Source organism: Microcaecilia unicolor, chromosome 10 (assembly GCF_901765095.1).
Source record: "Microcaecilia unicolor chromosome 10, aMicUni1.1, whole genome shotgun sequence".
Lineage (NCBI taxonomy): Eukaryota > Metazoa > Chordata > Amphibia > Gymnophiona > Siphonopidae > Microcaecilia > Microcaecilia unicolor.
Genome location: NC_044040.1, coordinates 91978332 through 91998347, shown reverse-complemented (window position 1 = coordinate 91998347; position 20016 = coordinate 91978332). Strand labels below are relative to the sequence as shown.

General features: G+C 47.7%; 1 protein-coding gene across 2 annotated transcripts in view; it reads right to left on the bottom strand.

The window, feature by feature from the left end:
• The window catches only part of CREB3L2 (cAMP responsive element binding protein 3 like 2), a 395423-nt gene extending 380905 nt beyond the window's left edge, over positions 1–14518 (bottom strand). For both annotated transcript variants that reach the window (XM_030215916.1, XM_030215917.1), the window contains exon 1: positions 14230–14518. In XM_030215916.1, the coding sequence (XP_030071776.1) occupies positions 14230–14328 (99 nt within the window). In that variant the 5' untranslated portion in view covers positions 14329–14518. The remainder of the gene's footprint in view (positions 1–14229) is intronic.
• Between the last annotated feature and the right edge of the window lie 5498 nt (positions 14519–20016).

The following is a 20016-nucleotide window of genomic DNA, read 5'->3' as shown; positions in this document are numbered from 1 at the left end:
GGCCAAGCCTTTTTGTACACCTTCCTGCAAAAAGTCCAGAATCGACGAGACAGGAGCCCACATTGGAACAATGGCTCTGGAAGCACACCAAGACTCAAACAGGCACCAAATCCTGGCATAAGCCACGGAAGTGGACCGCTTGCGGGCTTGCAGGAGAGTGGAAATAACTTTATTGGAATAACCTTTATCCCTCAATTGTGCCCTCTCAATAGCCATGCCGTAAGACCAAAGCGGCCGGCGTCCTCCATGGCTACCGGTCCCTGAGTCAAGAGGTTCGGTACCAGAGGTAACGGCAGAGGAGCCTCCAGGAGCATCTGTCGGAGGTCTGCATACCAAGGTCTCTTTGGCCAATCCGGGGCGATGAGGACCACTTCTCCTGGGTGCAGCCGAATCCGCAAGAGCAGGCGCCCTATCAAGGGCCATGGGGGAAACACATAAAGTAGACCCGGAGGCCAGGGTTGAGCCAAGGCATCCAACCCCGCCGAGCGAGGATCTCTCCGTCTGCTGAAGAAGCACGGGACTTTGGTATTGGCACTTGTCACCATTAGATCCATCACGGGCTTGCCCCATTTGGCACAGATCTGCAGGAATACTTCGTCTGCCAGATTCCATTCTGCTGGATCGATCTGATGCCTGCTCAGATAATCGGCCTGCACATTGCTCTGACCTGCAATATGAGCTTCCACAGTGGCAAATCAGTTCGGCCTGCGCGGCTAGTGCTCTGCACCTTGTTCCGCCTTGTCGATTTATATAGGCCACCGTTGTCGTGTTGTCCGACATCACTCTGACAGCCAATCCTTCCAGGGTCACTTGAAAGGCCAGAAGCGTCTGAAACACCGCTTTCAACTCTAGGCGGTTGATGGACCACTCCGACTCCTCGGGTGTCCATAGACCATGGGCATGCTTCCCCTTGCAGTGTGCGCCCCAGCCCTTCAGGCTGGCATCTGTTACCACTAGGCACCAAACGGGGAGCGTCAGCGGCATTCCTCGCCGCAGCATGCTGTCCGAGAGCCACCACTCCATGCTGAGACAAGTAAGTCTGCATTGGTAATCCTGAGAAATAGGAGACCATCTCCGGAGTAGGGAATACTGTAGAGGTCTCAGGTGCGCTCTCGCCCAGGGTACCACTTCCATCGTGGCTGTCATCGATCCCAGCAGCAGGACAATGTCCCAAGCTCGCGGGCGGGGCATCCTCAGGAGCAGACGGACCTGATTCTGAAGCTTGCACCGCCTTGGCTCGGGTAGGAACACATAGACCAAGACTGTGTCGAACCTGGCCCCCAAAAACTCTAGAGATTGTGAAGGGGACAGGTGACTTTTGGCCATATTGACGACCCAGCCTAGAGATTGCAGTACTGAGACCACTCTGGCTGTAGCTTGTAAGCTCCCTGTTGCAGAGTCTGCTCTGATGAGCCAGTCGTCTAGGTACGGATGAACCCTGATACCTTCTCGCCTGAGAAAAGCAGCTACTACCACCATTACCTTCGAAAAGGTTTGGGGAGCTGTGGCGAGGCCAAAGGCCCTGAACTGGAAATGTTTTCCCAACACCGCAAACCTCAAAAACTTCTGGTGCGGGGGCCAAATCGGTATGTGCAAGTAAGCTTCTTTCAGGTCTAGAGACGTGAGAAACTCTCCTGGCTGAACCACCGCAATGACGGAGCGCAGGGATTCCAAGTGGAAATGCCGCACTCTCAGGGACTTGTTCACTTCTTTTAAGTCCAGAATAGGGCGAAAGGACCCACCTTTTCGCGGCACCACAAAGTAGATGGAGTATCGGCCGCAGCCTTGCTCGGCGGGAGGCACCGGGGTCACTGCCCCTAACTGAATCAGACCTTGTAAAGTCTCCTCCACTGCCGCCCGTTTGACGGCAGAACCGCATCGGGACTCCACAAACACGTCTCTTACTGGGGCGTTGAATTCTATTCTGTATCCATCTCTGATCAGGTCCAGAACCCACTGATCTGAGGAAATCTTGGCCCACTCCTCGACAAAGAGGGAAAGCCGTCCTCCGATGACAGGCATCGAGGAGAGGGCCGGCGCACCATCATTGAGAGGGTCGCCCCTGAACTCCTGGTCTTGAGCCACCGGCTGCGGAACGCTTGTCCGAGCGAAAGGAGTTCCTCTGCTGACCACGGGCACGTGAAGTGAACCCAGCAGAACGCCCCGGGCGGTACCTTCTAGCTTCACGGAAGCGAGGTCTGTACGAGGAGTGGACCGCCTGAGACACAGCAGGCTAATTCTGTCCCTTTTCTATGGTATACGATTTTCTTTTCTTGCTATAGTATTGTATACGCATACCAGTTTGATGGCTTTGCTTTGAGCAGTCAATCAAATAAACAGAACCTTGAACATTTACCTCCACCAATTCCACCAGGAGGCCGTTCAATGAATTCACCACCCTTTCCATGAAGAATTGTTTCCTCAGGTTACTCCTGAGTCTGTCCTCTTTCACCTTCATCCTATACTACCTCTGTGAGTGTCCTTTCAATTGAAAGAGACTTGCCTCCTGTGCATTTATGGCATGGGAGTATTTAAATGTTTCTATCATATCTCCCCTCTCCTTCCTTTCTTCCAAAGTTTACATATTGAGATCTAAACTGATTCTGCTAAATAAGCAGAGAAATTTTAAAAAGAAAATGAAATTACCTGTTTAACCCTGTAAGGAACACGAGGAGGAGAAGGAGAATGAAAGAGCAAGGAGGGGGCTGGAGAGAGAAAGAAAGAGGGTTCCTTTTCACCTGAAGAATAGAGGGAAGGGAAAAACTACAACTCCCAACTACGGGAGTGGCCCGTGCGCGACCGTTCCCGCCAGTTGAATGACAAGCAAAAATGATGAAAACGCAACTCCAAAGGGGAGGAGGGAGGGTAGGTGAGAACAATCAGCCTGCTGTCCTCGGAGAACACCTGCTACAGGTATGTATCATTCACTTTCTCCAAGGACAAGCAGGCTGCTTGTTCTCACGACTGGGGTATCCCTAGCTCTCAGGCTCACTCAAAACAAGAACCCAGGTCAATTTAACCTCGCAACGGCGAGGGTACAACAGAAAATTGACCTACGAAGAACAACTAACTGAGAGTGCAGCCTGACCAGAATAAATGCGGGTCCTGGAGGGTGGAGTTGGATTTACACCCCAAACAGATTCTGCAGCACCGACTGCCCGAACCGACTGTCGCGTCGGGTATCCTGCTGGAGGCAGTAATGTGATGTGAATGTGTGGACAGATGACCACGTCGCAGCCTTGCAAATCTCTTCAATAGTGGCTGACTTCAAGTGGGCCACTGACGCTGCCATGGCTCTAACACTATGAGCCGTGACATGACCCTCAAGAGCCAGCCCAGCCTGGGCGTAAGTGAAGGAAATGCAATCTGCTAGCCAATTGGAGATGGTGCGTTTCCCGACAGCGACCCCTAGCCTGTTAGGGTCGAAAGAAACAAACAATTGGGCAGACTGTCTGTGGGGCTGTGTCCGCTCCAAGTAGAAGGCCAATGCTCTCTTGCAGTCCAATGTGTGCAACTGACGTTCAGCAGGGCAGGTATGCGGCCTGGGGAAGAATGTTGGCAAGACAATTGACTGGTTAAGATGGAACTCCGACACCAACTTCGGCAGGAACTTTGGGTGGGTGCGGAGCACTACTCTGTTGTGATGAAATTTTGTATATGGAGCATGAGCTACCAGGGCTTGAAGCTCACTGACCCTACGAGCTGAAGTAACTGCCACCAAGAAAATGACCTTCCAGGTCAAGTACTTCAGATGGCAGGTATTCAGTGGCTCAAAAGGAGGTTTCATCAGCTGGGTGAGGACGACGTTGAGATCCCATGACACTGCAGGAGGCTTGATCGGGGGCTTTGACAAAAGCAAGCCTCTCATGAATCGAACGACTAAAGGCTCTCCAGAGATGGCTTTACCTTCCACACGATAATGGTAAGCACTAATCGCACTAAGGTGATTCCTTACTGAGTTGGTCTTGAGGCCAGACTCTGATAAGTGCAGAAGGTATTCAAGCAGGTTCTGTGCAGGACAAGAACGAGGTTCTAGGGCCTTGCTCTCACACCAAACGATAAACCTCCTCCACTTGAAAAAGTAACTCTTTTTAGTGGAATCCTTCCTAGAGGCAAGCAAGACACGGGAGACACCCTCAGACAGACCCAATGAAGCGAAGTCTACGCCCTCAACATCCAGGCCGTGAGAGCCAGAGACTGAAGGTTGGGGTGCAGAAGCGCTCCGTCGTTCTGCGAAATGAGGGTCGGAAAACACTCCAATCTCCTCGGTTCTTCTGAGGACAACTCCAGAAGAAGAGGGAACCAGATCTGGCGGGGCCAAAAGGGCGCGATCAGAATCATGGTGCCGTGGTCTTGCTTGAGCTTCAGTAAGGTCTTCCCCACCAAAGGTATGGGAGGATAAGCATACAGGAGGCCGGTCCCCCAATGAAGGAGAAAGGCATCCGACGCTAGCCTGCCGTGTGTCTGAAGTCTGGAACAGAACAGAGGCAGCTTGTGGTTGGTCTGAGAGGCGAAAAGGTCCACCGAGGGGGTGCCCCACTCTCGGAAGATCTTGCGTACCACTCTGGAATGGAGCGACCACTCGTGCGATTGCATGACTCTGCTCAGTCTGTCGGCCAGACTGTTGTTTACGCCTGCCAGGTACGTGGCTTGGAGGAGCATGCCGAACTGGCAAGCCCAACGCCACATCCCGACGGCTTCCTGACACAGGGGGCGAGATCCGGTGCCCCCCTGCTTGTTGACGTAATACATTGCAACCTGATTGTCTGTCCGAATTTGGATAATTTGACAGGACAGCCGATCTATGAAAGCCTTCAGTGCGTTCCAGATCGCTCGGAGCTCCAGGAGGTTGATCTGAAGATCCTTTTCCTGGAGGGACCACAGTTCCTGGGTGTGAAGCCCATCGACATGAGCTCCCCACCCCAGGTGAGATGCATCCGTTGTCAGTACTTTCATGGGCTGCGTAATTTGGAATGGACGTCCCAGGGTCAAATTGGTCCGAATGGTCCACCAGTGCAGGGAAGTGCGGCAACTGGTGGAGAGGCAGATGACATCTTCTAGATTCCCGGTGGCTTGAAACCACTGGGAAGCTAGGGTCTACTGAGCAGATCTCATGTGAAGACGAGCCATGGGAGTCACATGAACTGTGGAGGCCATATGACCCAGAAGTCTCAACATCTGCCAAGCTGTGATCTGTTGAGACGCTCTGGTCCGTAAAGCCAGGGACAGGAGATTGTTGGCCCTCGCTTCGGGAAGGAAGGCCTGAGCTGTCTGGGTATTCAGCAGAGCTCCTATGAATTCCAGAGACTGGGCTGGCTGGAGATGGGACTTTGGGTAATTTATCACAAACCCCAGCAGCTCCAGGAGGTGAATAGTGCACCGCATGGACCGGAGAGCTCAACGATAGAACTGAAAAATGAACGAAGTTTCGCGAACACGCGACGGTTTTCCGGGGCTAAGAGAGAGCGGGTAAACACGACTCTCTCCAGGTGCGGAAAAGAAAAGACTGGCGGGAACGGTCGCGCACGGGCGGAAAGACGGCCGCGCATGCACGGTGGGCGTGCCCTGCGTGCGGACCGCCCGCGAAGCTTCTTCCGGTTGGTGGGGGCTGCCGCGGACGTCACCCAGTCGTGAGAACAAGCAGCCTGCTTGTCCTCAGAGAAACCCAGATTACACGCACAATTTTTTCCTGTACACTGTAGTTGGGAAGAACAGTGTGGGTACAACACTAACACGCTTCTAGGTGGAGTCAGTTGCCCAACTGCTTTCTTTTCCAGAGTTCTCACTTCTCCTGAACTGAAAATGGAAAACTGTGAAAAACATGTACTGGAGGCCTTATGCAGAAGTCTGAACAAGTTAGCATGTAGTAAGATTAGGACTGAGAATAGTCCAGTGGACCCCAATACTGCAGGCACAGAAGTAAAGTATGAATTGCTGTAAGAACCCAAAGTACGGGTTGCAGGAATTATACTGGAGGGGTGACCTAATGATTGTCGGTCCTCACCTAGTGCCCCTAATCACATGATCTTTAGAGAAGTAGTACCGGACAAATTATCACCTTTTCTTCCTACAATACATATTGATGGCACTAACCAGTGTGAAGAAGGCAGGTGACTAGCAGGTTTTGCAATTGTACAACCGGACTCAAATAACCAAGTGATTCTGCAGACAGTAATCCAGTGGGTCAGTTTCAGCACAGTACTGTGAGCTAGTTGCATTTGTGGCCTGTTTGCAGCAATATCAGGATTCCCACCCAGAAACACAGATAACTTTAGATTCTGATTATGTGTTTAGAAATGCCACTGCATTGCTGCCCTTGTGGTTAGGTAGATGGATCTACTGTAAAAAAAAAAAAATTCATCACTAGAATATGGCACAAGAATTACGGTAGGTGAGACATTTTAGAGAGTGCACTTAACGTGAAAGCACACAGAAAGGCCCTTCAGTAAAAATTAACACATTAGATGACTCACTAGCCAAAGAGGCATGCCATTGTATGAGCAGACTCATACAATTTCCATTGCCACAAAGTCCATATATTATGATCATGTGGTACCACCAGACTACTTCATAACACTGCAGAAAAATAACCCTGAGCTTTCCTATCTGAGGCAGATAGTGCAAGACACCCCAGATAACATATCAGCGCATAGCCTCTCTCATACTCACTATACAGAAAGATATTCTATGTGTGAAGAGCAAGGAAGGCTTGGTTATAGCTATCCCCAGAGCTCAAGGTAGATATTAGATGCATTGAGAGTTCATGATGCAGGTCCAATAGACACCCCAAAACCGATGAAATTAAGACTATTCTTAACATGTTGGTATGGTGGGCAGAAATGAAACATGACATACAGGATCACATTTCCTCCTATGTAATCTGTGCTTCATTTGGTTGAAAACCTAAAAAGAGAAGGGGGACAGTTAATGAGAGTGCCTCCACATGGCCCATTTGAGATATTTCAGATAAAGGAATAGGGCCCAAATAACCTAGCAGCTAGGAAAAATAGGTTTTTACTCACTGTTATGGATTCCTTTTCTCATTGGGTAGAAACATTCTCTGTACCAGATCAAACTGCAAGGACCATCAATTAAGTCCTAACAATTAAAAAAAATTTTTTAACACTGGGGAATTCCTAAAATAATTAATTCTGATAATGGTCCTGCTTTTGTTTCTCAGCTGATCAAGGAATTGTTTGATTGTCTAGCACAGAACAGCAATTGCATATCCCTTACCACCCACAGGCAGCTGGGCAGGTAGAAAGAATGAATCAAACTATTAAGGCCCATCTTAGCCAATGCTGAATCTGACTGAGAAAAACTTGGATCAGGTACTCCCTTTTGGTCCTTATGAACATCGGAGCTAATGTCTGTAAATCCACAGGTTTTGCAACCCTATTACCCCTTAATGGGAAGGCCAATACCACAGTAGCTTCTGCATCTCTGCATCCTTTCTTCCAGAGAACCAGACAGTAATCCTGGTCAATGAATGGAACAAATCACTGCAAGGACATCTAAAAGAAATACAGACCACTGTGCTGGATAACAGAAAACTCCAGAGCTTATTTGCAGGAGGTGCATGCAAAAGGTTCTGATTTAAGGCTCCTCAAGGTTAGGAGTAAGGTCATGATCCTGAATCCCAGACCAAACCTCCCCTTTAGAACAGCAAAGTGAGATGGACTGTACTTAGTTACTGATGCGCTAGGCCCCAGCTTACACCAGATCCTAATGCCAGATAACCAGCACTGTTGGAAACAAATCACTCAATTAAAACCATATGGGTAATATGTGTTGATCAGTCTCTGTTTTCAGATATCACCTGACGATAGCACTGACAGCTGCTTTCTGAAGAAACGTTGCTTGGGGGATGGTGACTATATTATTTAGCTCTGCTGTACAGTTGATGAATCCTATATACCGAACATGTGCTTAATAATTATATAAATAAGTAGTAAACATTATCTCTTTTGTTGCATTGTATAAGTAGTGAGCACTAGTTAATTTGTTTTCTTCTAACAGTGAGTTAGCTTTTAATATGTCACGGTTTCCTTTTGTTCTTGTGCCTGCTCTCTTTTACCGAAGTCTCTATACAGGAACCATCATCCGAATATGCATGACTGGGTGGGCTAACTCCTTGGTGCACATCGCTATCAAGAAATACCCCCACCTTTACCTAAAGGAAAAATACCTCTTCATCCTGAGTTTAAACTGTTTCTAGTTACTCACAAATATCCAAAATGTTCTCAATTTATCACTAACCATATACATATGCTCAATATTTGGTTTGACATCCAGTCAGTCAGTTTCACCCCAAGCAATGCTAGACTGGAGAAGAGAGGGGGCAGATAAGAGATAGTCCAGACCAGAACAGAGAGGGTAAGGGGTCAGGGCTCAGGAGAAAAGGAAGTGAGAAGATAACCTGGAAATGTGGAGAGACAAGGACACAGAGGACAATATTGGGCACAAGGGGAGGATATATGGACACACGGGGATATGCTAGACATAGGGGGAGGATAGGGACACACAAGAAAGATGGATTGTGAGCGTAGAGAACTGTCAAAAGGACAGGAGACCGTGGAGAGAGAGTTGAGAAAAGCAGAAGACACACTAGGACCACAGCAATGCTCAGACAAAAGTAGGGAAAAATATTATGGTGTTCAAGGGAGGGGCATTTTTGAAAGGGACGTCCAAGTTTTGATCTGGACTAGAGAATGACACGGGGACAAAGTTTGTCCCCGTCTCCGCGAACTCTATCCCTGTCCCCGCCCCATCCCCGCGAACTCTATACCTATCCACAGAAGCCTCGCTGTTTAACCACACTTAAAATTTACCTTTGGGTTTAAAAAGCAAAATCATGTGCATGTAAGAACTGCATACACAAATTAAAACAAATGCCCTTAAAATGTAATAATACTGGACTGGTCTGGCAAGCAATAATGAAACAGTGATGGAATATTCATTCATATAACAAGCAATAATGAGCACTAATTTTTCTAATCATTCTACAACTCCAAGCACATTTAAATCTTTTCTCACTATACAAAACAGGGAACCACAGAAAAACTGAAATAGAGATCTCCCTCAAGAAAGCCAGGTAAACACTGGTAAAAGAGAAACAGAAACGTACTTCCTCCTGCACTCTGCAAAATACAAAAAGGGAAGAGAAATGGGACTTGATACACCGCCTTTCTGAGGTTTTTGCAACTACATTCAAAGCGGTTTACATATATTCAGGTACTTATTTTGTACCAGGGGCAATGGAGGGTTAAGTGACTTGCCCAGAGTCACAAAGAGCTGCAGTGGGAATCGAACTCAGTTCCCCAGGATCAAAGTCCACTGCACTAACCACTAGGCTACTCCTCCACTAGAAAAGACGTACATTTCACAAAGCAGGCACATCTCACTCCTTAAAAAGTATTAAATACAAATATTTCTTTTCTACCTTTGTTGTCCGATCACTTTATTTTTCTAATTGGGCTGGCCCCAGCCTCTTTTCCACTTTCCACATGTCCGTCTTCTCTAAATTCTTCTCCACGTTGGCGTTTCCATTTCTTCTCTCTCCTCTTGGCTTTGTCCTTTCCATCTCTACATCTGTCTGGCAGGGACCTTTCATTTCATGTGTCCCCCCCCTCTTATTTGTGTTTATCCCCCTTTCTCTCACCTTAGTCTCTGTTTCACTTCTCATCTACCTACTAGCTTTTACCATTGCTCCCTCTGTCTCTCACTTAATATCCAGTCTCCTAAACCCCTATCTTTTTTCACCCACTTCCTTAGCCCTCATTCCCATCCTATCAGCCCTCATCTACCCTCCACTGGACCTCATCACCCTATCAGTCCCCAGCGCCATCCGTTTCTCTCTTTCATTCCCTTGCTTCCAAGGCCCTATACCCCATGTCCTTCCTTCCTCTTCCCCCTTGCAAGGTCGAGTCACTCTCCCTCCCTCCCTTCTTCCTTCCCTCCAAGGTCCGGTGTCACTTTCCCTCCCTCTCCCCCTCCACAAAGTCTGGTGTTGCTTTCCCTCCATACCACCCCCCCCCCCCCCCACAAAGTCTGGTATCGTTTTCAATCCCCTCCTCCCCACAAGGTCAGTGTCACACTCCCTCCCTCCGTTCCCACAGGGTCCGGTGTTACTCGCTCTCCCACCCCCCACCACCCCCGCTGCCACCATCGGGTCCTGTATCACATTCTCCCCCCCCCCCCCCCCCTGTAAGCTCTGGTGTCGCTCCTGCACCTCTCCACTGTGCTCCCGCTGCAGCCTTTCCATCTTCCGGACTGCCAGCAGCATTAGCAATGTAAGCACGTTGCCTTCGTGCGCCGGGAAGCCTTCTCTCTGGAGCGAGCGGAAACAGGAAGTCGCAATAGAGAGAAAGCTTCCGGGCTGCACAAAGGCAGTGTGCTTACATTGCTAACGCAGCTGGCAGCCCGAAAGATGGTAAGGCTGCAGCAGGAGCACAGCGGAGAGGTGCAGAAGTGACACCGGAGAATGCAGAGAGGGAGGGAGAGTGCGATACGGGACCAAATGGCGGCGGGGGGGGGGGGACAGGGAGCACAAGCGAACGACACCGGACTTGGAAGGAAGGGAGAGAGGACGAGAAAAAGGTAGGTGTCTGTTGTACCACGGGTGCAGGGGTAAGTACTGCTCCTGCGGGGCGGGGAAATAACCTCTTTTTGCACCCGCGGTAAAACTTTTAAAATTTTCCCCATTCCTGCAGATTACCCGCTCCCATGTCATTCTCTAATTTGGACATCCTCGCAAAACGTCCAGATCCAGGGGTGGGGAAACCCGTATTTAGGGACGTCCAAATCCTTAAATTTGGTCATCCCTAGATATGGACGTTTCTGATTTTCGGCGATTTTTGAAACCAAGGACATCCATCTCTGAAATGACGAAATGCAAGCCCTTCGGTCTTGGGAGGAGCCAGCATTTTTTGTGCACTGGTTCCCCTCACATGCCAGGACACCAACCGGGCACCCTAGGGGGTGGACTTCATAAATTGCTCCCAGGAACATAGATCCCTTATCTTGTGTGCTGAGCCGCCCAAACAATCCCAAACCCACTACCCCCAACTGTACACCACTACCACTGCCCTTACGGGTGAAGGGGGGGCACCTAGATGTGGGTACAGTGGGTTTGTGGTGGGTTTTGGAGAGCTCGCTGTTTCCTCCATAAACATAACAGGTGGGGGGGGGGAATGGGGCTGGGTCCACCTGCCTGAAGTGCACTGCACCCACTAAAACTGCTCCAGGGACCTGCATACTGCTGTCACGGAACTAAGTATGACATCCGAGGCTGGCACAATATATTTTGAAAGATGTTTTTTGAGGGTGGGAGGTCATCCCCAATTCTCTACGATGGTCATCTAGGGCACCTTTTTGTGCCTTAGTCGTAAGAAAAATAGATCCGGGTGAGAACATCCAAGTGCTCGTCAGGGACGTCCTTCTTTTTTTTCCACTATGGGTCTAGTATGTTCAAGTGTTTGGCACGTCTAAGTCCCATCTTCGCTATGTCTCCGACAAGCCCCCTTGAACTTTGGCCATACCTGCGACAGAGTGCAGTTGGGGATGTCCAAAATCAGCTTTCGATTATACAGATTTGGACGTTTCTGTGAGGACGTCCACCTTCCGATGTGTGTCAAAAGATGAGCAACCTTCTCTTTGGAAAATGAGCCCAAAAGGGGCCCATCTCAATTTTTCCACCTGAGGTCCGTTCAGTCTCAGCTATGCTACTAGCCTGTGCCAGAGTTGAGGGAGCCCAAAATCAGCAGACACTCCCTTGACAGCCACAACGGCCTGCTTGAGCCAACAGGCAGCGGACACTGCTTGGCCTTTTCCAGGGACATAGGAGAGATGAAAAAGATGATCTGAGGCAAAAGTCACCACTCACCCTACCCCATGCCCCAATACAGCCTCCCTTCCCTCCAACTCACCCTGCCCCCATGCCCCACTCGTAAACACCCTTCTCTCCCCCACTCACCCTGCCCCATACGCAACTTCCCTTCTCTTCCCCCCTCCCCACCTCCACCCACCCTGCCCCGCGGATCCACCTTTCCACCCCTACTCAACCTGCCCCATGCCCCACATGCAACCTTCTTTCTTCTCCCAGTCACCCTGCCCCATGCCCTGCATGGCTTCCCTTCTCTCCCCCCCACCCCACAAGCAGCCTCTCTATTCTCCTCCCCCCCCCCCCCGGCACAGCTTGCTCAATGCCTCACACGATCTCCCTTCTCTTCCCCCACCCCCACTCACCCTACCCAATGCCCCACATGCAAACTCCCTGCTCTTCCCCACCACTCACCCTGACCAACATGCAGCCTCCCTTCTCTCCCCTCTGCACTGCCTGCCCCATGTCCTGCGCAGCCTCTCTTCTCTCCCCCCTACTTATCATGCCCCATACGGCCTCCACTCTCTACCCTGCCCCAGGAACACACGCAGTCTCCCTTCCAAGCACAATGATGGTTTTCGGCAATCTGCTTGTCTGTCTGTGTAGTTTTGTTTTTTCTTTTTTCCTCTGGTGGACTGCTGAAAGCCATCATTGTGCTTGGAAGCCTTCGGTATAACCTGACTAACTTGTGTTTTTAGGAGGATTGCTTTGGATTTTACTTTCTATCAAAAAGTATACTATTTTGACCCCTGAAGCAGGCGCTTTTCTGTGCCATAACACGGACCATGTTTGGTTTTTGGCATTAAAGATCTCTACATTGTTCCAGTCTTGAGGGCTCCTTTGTGCTTTCTTGCCGTCTTGATATTTAACACCCCCACATTTAGTCCTCACTGAAACAGGATTCACTATACCGACCTTTAATATGTAACACACACCATGGGGAAATTATGCACCAAATTTTACAAAAGTGACACACAGTTATGCACAACTCTCTGGAGTGTACCTACCTCACCTAAGGTGCTCTCTCACCCCTCGGCCATAAACATTTTCTCTCCTTTTTTCCTCTTTCCCAGCATTCTTCCCCCTCATGGTACACTGTCCGCCCCCCCCCCCCCCCCACTCCTATAATGAGTCCAGCATCTCTCCCTACCCCCTCAACCAGATACATCTCTTCCTTCCACCACCCCCCCCCCCCCCCCCACATGACCCACGCGGCCACCCCTAGGATTCAGGCACCACCGTTTAAGAAAAAAACAGCAGCAATCAGACATGAGTTCTGCATTTAAATGCAGGAGGAAGCGGGTCTGAGAAGGATTTGGAAAATAGGGAGATGTCCAAGAGGGACTCTGGGCAAAATTATATTGGATTAAATAACAGAAAGTTAATTTAATCTGAACAATGTCTTGGCCACAATTCTCAGCAACCACACTTGAATATGTGCAGGATGATTTTAAAATTAAAGTACACTTATCTGCCTCCCTCCCATCTGTTCCGCAGTTCCAAACACATCTTTTCCACATTCAGATATTATTTATTTATTAATATTTACCACCTTTTTTAAAGAATTCACTCAAGGCGGTGTACTGCAAGAATACGTCAAACATAATCAACAGATAATTACAACAGTAAAAATATTCAAACAATACAAAGTATGGCATAGTATGTTACATTACAATGTAAACAATAAAACATTTTACTTGACAGAATGGAGCGTAAGCAAAGATGGCACATATCGACAAATAACCTAGAGTAACATGAGTAAGAAAATAAGGGACTAGTTTTTTTAAAAAGTTTCTTTCTTAACTTGTATCATTCACTCTGGAGGGCAAATCCCCAACCCTTTTCTGTACCTCTGGGGCAGAAGGCCTCTGACAGTTTTGTTCCCCGCCCTGGAACCTCCTGTGTTTCATTCTGGCCCACACTAATTTAAACAGACCCCTGACCAGCTTGGAGATCAGGCTGGACACAAATCACCTCCACTCATAGTTTAGATTCTCGTGCCTTTGAAGAAGAAAACTTTCTAACCGGCCATTTATTTCAACCAACACTATGCGTGCTTTAAGCACTGAATAAATTTTAGCAGGCCATACAAACAAATAGATTTTTACTACAGAATATAATGATTTCCCTGTAATATTCTGGAATGGTAACACTACACATTCCGAAAGAATACAAAAGGTAGGATCTAATCTTCTAAATGCATTCCATACAAAAGAAACAAACACCGGCACCAATTTCCCCCACGCATTCGCCGATGTTGATTTTGCCAATTATAAACAGCTACTGCCAAATCCTAACAGAGACACAACATACAACCCCGCGTTCTCGGGAATTACAAGCAGCCTCACCGTTCTGTATAACAGGGTATCAGACTCAGGTGCGTCCGAAAGCTCACTCAGCTTGCGATCCCACTGCAGTACGGACTCCTCAATCTCCAAGACTTCCATGGTGTTCGCCTCACTAGATTGATAAGGACGTATACTCCGATAAATGTTCTCTATTACCTACTATGATGTGCACTTATTTCTTTTCTAGTGATCAATTAAAGGAAAAAGAAGCTGACAGGCCTAGTAATCACACAATGCACCCAACTCCGGGGATAACAGTCAGCAACAGACACGGCCCAGAAATTTCAACTTCCACAGCACATAGTAGGCCAAGATGACTAAGGAGGAGGAGCCTTGCCTACAGCCACACCGCCATTTGTAAAGCTCCACCTTTCGAGACGATGCGAACCAATAATCAATGCCAATGAAATTTGCCTCAGGCAACATAATCCAATCAGTAACAACTCTTGAAGGAAAACAAAACATTCTTCAGATCATGGGGGCGTCAACATAATGGTTGATGACCCCACCTCCATTTCTTCTTTGCCCAACCGAGACGAAACTTTGGAACCAAGGTCGCTCTTTAAAAAATTATTTGAGTAGACAGATTTTTGAGTGATAATCATGCTGCCCAATAGCATCCGTCAATAACAGTGTGATCCAATAGAATAAGGACAAGAATTACAAAGAAGACCCTGGAGTCCGCCTAGTAATAGTTACTTGGTTTGATAACGTACGAACATGATGCTGCTGCCTAGGACTGTACTGTAGCCTTTGTAACATCTTGAGAAGGGGCCAAGTTTATACGCGATCCTTTTGTACTACTTTATTTATTTTTTTGGATTTTGCCTTTTTTCAGTAGTAGCTCGTGTTACATTCAGGTACACTGAATATTTCTCTGTCCCTGGAGAGCTCACAATCCAATTTTGTACCTGAGGCAAGGGAGAATCAAGTGACTTGCCCAAGATCACAAAGAGCAACTATGTGTAACAACCCCTCCTGCCCTCCGGGAAATTGCCCTGGTGAAGAAGGACGTGCTCCTGTAGCCAGGACCTGCCCACCAGAGGATGTACCTCTCCCACCTAGGATATGTCTCCGATTACAGCCCACAGGGGAAAAGATAGGACCGCTATGGTAGTTGGCAACTCAATCATTTGGCATGTAGATAGCTGGGTGGCTGGTGGATGTGAGGATCGCCTGGTGACTTGCCTGCCTGGTGCGAAGGTGGCGGACCTTACGCGGCACTTAGACAAGATTTTAGATAGTGCTGGGGAGGAGCCGGCCGTCTTGGTACACGTGGGTACCAATGACGTAGGAAAATGTGGGAGAGAGGTTCTGGAAGCTACATTTAGGCTTTTAGGAAGGAAGCTCAAATCCAGATCTTCTAGGGTAGCATTTTCTGAAATACTACGTGTTCCACGCACAGGGCCCAAGCGACAGGCAGAGATCCGGAGTCTCAACGCGTGGATGAGACGATGGTGCAGGGAGGAGGGTTTTGGATTTGTCAGGAACTGATCAGCATTCTGGGGAAGGGAGAGCCTATTCCGATCTGATGGGCTTCACCTTAACCAGGGTGGGACCAGGCTGCTGGCATCAACTTTTAAAAAGGAAATAGAGCAGCTTTTAAACTAGAAACAGGGGGAAGGCCGACAGTCGCTGAAAAGCACATGGTTCGGGAGAAGGTATCTTTTGAGGATATCACCCAGATAGGGAAAAAATAGTTACTTGTGAGTAAGGATGACAAAGAAATCATAGAGGACCAGATGAACTTAAATAAAATTAATAATGACCAGACAGAAGACAACATATTAATAATGCCATGTATTAAACATAATAAAAAAGGGAACAACAAGCATACATTGAAATGTCTATACGTAAATGCCAGGAGCCTGAGGCATAAGATGGGAGAGCTGGAATACACAATGAAAAACTGGATATTATAGGCATCTCTGAGACCTGGTGGAAGGAAGATAACCAATGGGACACAGTCATACAGGGCTACAAATTATATCGTAGCAACAGGGTGGATAGGATTGGAGGAGGGGTAGCACTGTATGTAGATGAGAACCTTGACTCGGATATCCTGCAAATATCGCAGGAGACAAAACCCCTATTGCAATCCTTGTGGATTGAAATTCCATGTGAAAAGGGGAAAAGGACTGTGATAGGAGTGTACTACCGTCCGCCTGGCCAAGACGAGCAGACGGACGCAGCAATGTCAAGGGAAATTAGGGAAGCGAATAAAAAGGGCAATGTAATATTAATGGGTGACTTCAATTATCCGGATATAGACTGGGTTAATAAAACTTCGGTACATGCAAGGGAGGTGAAATTTCTTGATGAAATCAAGGACGGCTTCATGGAAAAGCTGGTTCAGGAGCCGACAAGAGAAGGAAAAATACTAGACTTAATCATTAGTGGAGCTCATGATCTGGTGCAGGGGGTAATGGTGCGAGGGCCACTTGATAACAGTGATCATAATATGATCAGTTTTGATATTGGCTACGAAGTAAGTGAACTCAGGAAATCAAATACACTAGTGTTTAACTTTAGAAAAGGAGACTAAAATAAAATGAGAAGAACAGTGAAAAAAACTGAAGGGAGCAGCTGAAAGGGTAAAAAACTTTCATCAGACGTGGATACATAGTAACATAGTAACATTTATTTATTTTATTTATTTTATTGCATTTGTATCCCACATTTTCCCACCTTTTTGCGGGAGTTAGGCGAGACAAACATACAGTGGTGGAAATAAGTATTTGATCCCTTGCTGATTTTGTAAGTTTGCCCACTGACAAAGACATGAGCAGCCCATAATTGAAGGGTAGGTTATTGGTAACAATGAGAGATAGCACATCACAAATTAAATCCGGAAAATCACATTGTGGAAAGTATATGAATTTATTTGCATTCTGCAGAGGGAAATAAGTATTTGATCCCCCACCAACCAGTAAGAGATCTGGCCCCTACAGACCAGGTAGATGCTCCAAATCAACTCGTTACCTGCATGACAGACAGCTGTCGGCAATGGTCACCTGTATGAAAGACACCTGTCCACAGACTCAGTGAATCAGTCAGACTCTAACCTCTACAAAATGGCCAAGAGCAAGGAGCTGTCTAAGGATGTCAGGGACAAGATCATACACCTGCACAAGGCTGGAATGGGCTACAAAACCATCAGTAAGACGCTGGGCGAGAAGGACACAACTGTTGGTGCCATAGTAAGAAAATGGAAGAAGTACAAAATGACTGTCAATCGACAAAGATCTGGGGCTCCACGCAAAATCTCACCTCGTGGGGTATCCTTGATCATGAGGAAGGTTAGAAATCAGCCTACAACTACAAGGAGGGAACTTGTCAATGATCTCAAGGCAGCTGGGACCACTGTCACCACGAAAACCATTGGTAACACATTACGACATAACGGATTGCAATCCTGCAGTGCCCGCAAGGTCCCCCTGCTCCGGAAGGCACATGTGACGGCCCGTCTGAAGTTTGCCAGTGAACACCTGGATGATGCCGAGAGTGATTGGGAGAAGGTGCTGTGGTCAGATGAGACAAAAATTGAGCTCTTTGGCATGAACTCAACTCGCCGTGTTTGGAGGAAGAGAAATGCTGCCTATGACCCAAAGAACACCGTCCCCACTGTCAAGCATGGAGGTGGAAATGTTATGTTTTGGGGGTGTTTCTCTGCTAAGGGCACAGGACTACTTCACCGCATCAATGGGAGAATGGATGGGGCCATGTACCGTACAATTCTGAGTGACAACCTCCTTCCCTCCGCCAGGGCCTTAAAAATGGGTCGTGGCTGGGTCTTCCAGCACGACAATGACCCAAAACATACAGCCAAGGCAACAAAGGAGTGGCTCAGGAAGAAGCACATTAGGGTCATGGAGTGGCCTAGCCAGTCACCAGACCTTAATCCCATTGAAAACTTATGGAGGGAGCTGAAGCTGCGAGTTGCCAAGCGACAGCCCAGAACTCTTAATGATTTAGAGATGATCTGCAAAGAGGAGTGGACCAAAATTCCTCCTGACATGTGTGCAAACCTCATCATCAACTACAGAAGACGTCTGACCGCTGTGCTTGCCAACAAGGGTTTTGCCACCAAGTATTAGGTCTTGTTTGCCAGAGGGATTAAATACTTATTTCCCTCTGCAGAATGCAAATAAATTCATATACTTTCCACAATGTGATTTTCCGGATTTAATTTGTGATGTGCTATCTCTCACTGTTACCAATAACCTACCCTTCAATTATGGGCTGCTCATGTCTTTGTCAGTGGGCAAACTTACAAAATCAGCAAGGGATCAAATACTTATTTCCACCACTGTAGTAGATGACGGCAGAAAAAGACCTGCACAGTCCATCCAGTCTGCCCAACAAGATAAACTCATATGTGTATACCTTACCTTGATTTGTACCTATCTTTTTCAGGGCACAGACCGTATAAGTCTGCCCAGCACTATCCCCTCCTCCCAACCACCAGCCCCGCCTCCTACCACTGGCTCTGGCACAGACCATATAAGTCTGCCTACCACTATCCTCGCCTCCCAACCACCAACCCCTCTTCCCCCCACCGGCTCCACCACCCAATTTCAGCTAAGCTCCTGAGGATCCATTCCTTCTGCACAGGATTCCTTTATGTATATCCCACGCGTGCTTGAATTCTGTTACCGTTTTCATTTCCACCACCTCCCGCGGGAGGGCATTCCAAGCATCCACTACTCTCTCCGTGAAAAAATACATGGGCACAATCGTGACACCGAAGCATGGAGTCCAGGGAGAGCTCAGCTGATAAAGTGCTGGCATCTGACATCAGCAGGGAGAAGGGGCACAGCCATAGGACAAAAGCAGGGGAAGGAGGAACTGGAAGACCAATAGGAGAGAAGCAAGGGAAGCCAGGCAGAGGAAGACCAGACCCAGGTGGGTGGAAGCAAAGCAATTAAGGAGCCTGCAACCACCACTCGCTGAACAAACCCAGAGAGGGCTACACACACATGGCTCAGGCAGTGCCAGTCAAGTGTGCGTGTCGACTGGACCCCGCGCAGCCCGAGGACGCTGCTTGCGTTGAGGTAGGGGACATGACACTAGCTTAAACCTGTTTTGTTTCCTTGTGTGGTTTCCCTTTTTACCTTTCACTGTTCAGAGAGCTGGTTGTTGCCAGTCCAGTTGCATTTCTTGATTACTTTGTTTCCACCGCCTAGCTGCTTCCCTGATTACTTTGCTCCCATACAGCTGGGTGTACTCTTTCTCTGCCTGCCTTTCCCTTCCCTACCTGGCTGTGTGTACTGGCTGAGTTCTGGTAAGAACATTGTTTGTTTTTCCATTGCATGCTTTAGACCTTTGACTGCATTGTAAGCCCTGCTTCTTTCTGATGTGTATGTAAAGGCAGCTTTCCCTCTTTGCTTGATTTTCCCTTTGTTTCTAGTGTCTGTTATTTGATTCTGTGGAGAGTAATCCACCTAAGTGGATGAACACTAACTCCCACGTAAAAATAACAGCACAGAAAGAGAGTGGGAAATGGACCAATGACTCCGGGAGAACGGGAGATAAGATTTCAAAGAACCACTTTATTCAATGACTCGACACAGAAAACTGTGTTTCGGCCAAAAGGCCTGCCTCAGGAGTCTAAAAACAATAAATATTTAAAAACATAAGTTCAAATAAACAACAATAATAAGAAAATTATACATCAAACAAAACTCTAACAGTATATATATAGTTAAGAAATAGATTAGAGTAAAACCATATATATAAAAATATACAAAATTATTAATATATATAGAGACATAATTTTACAAAAAA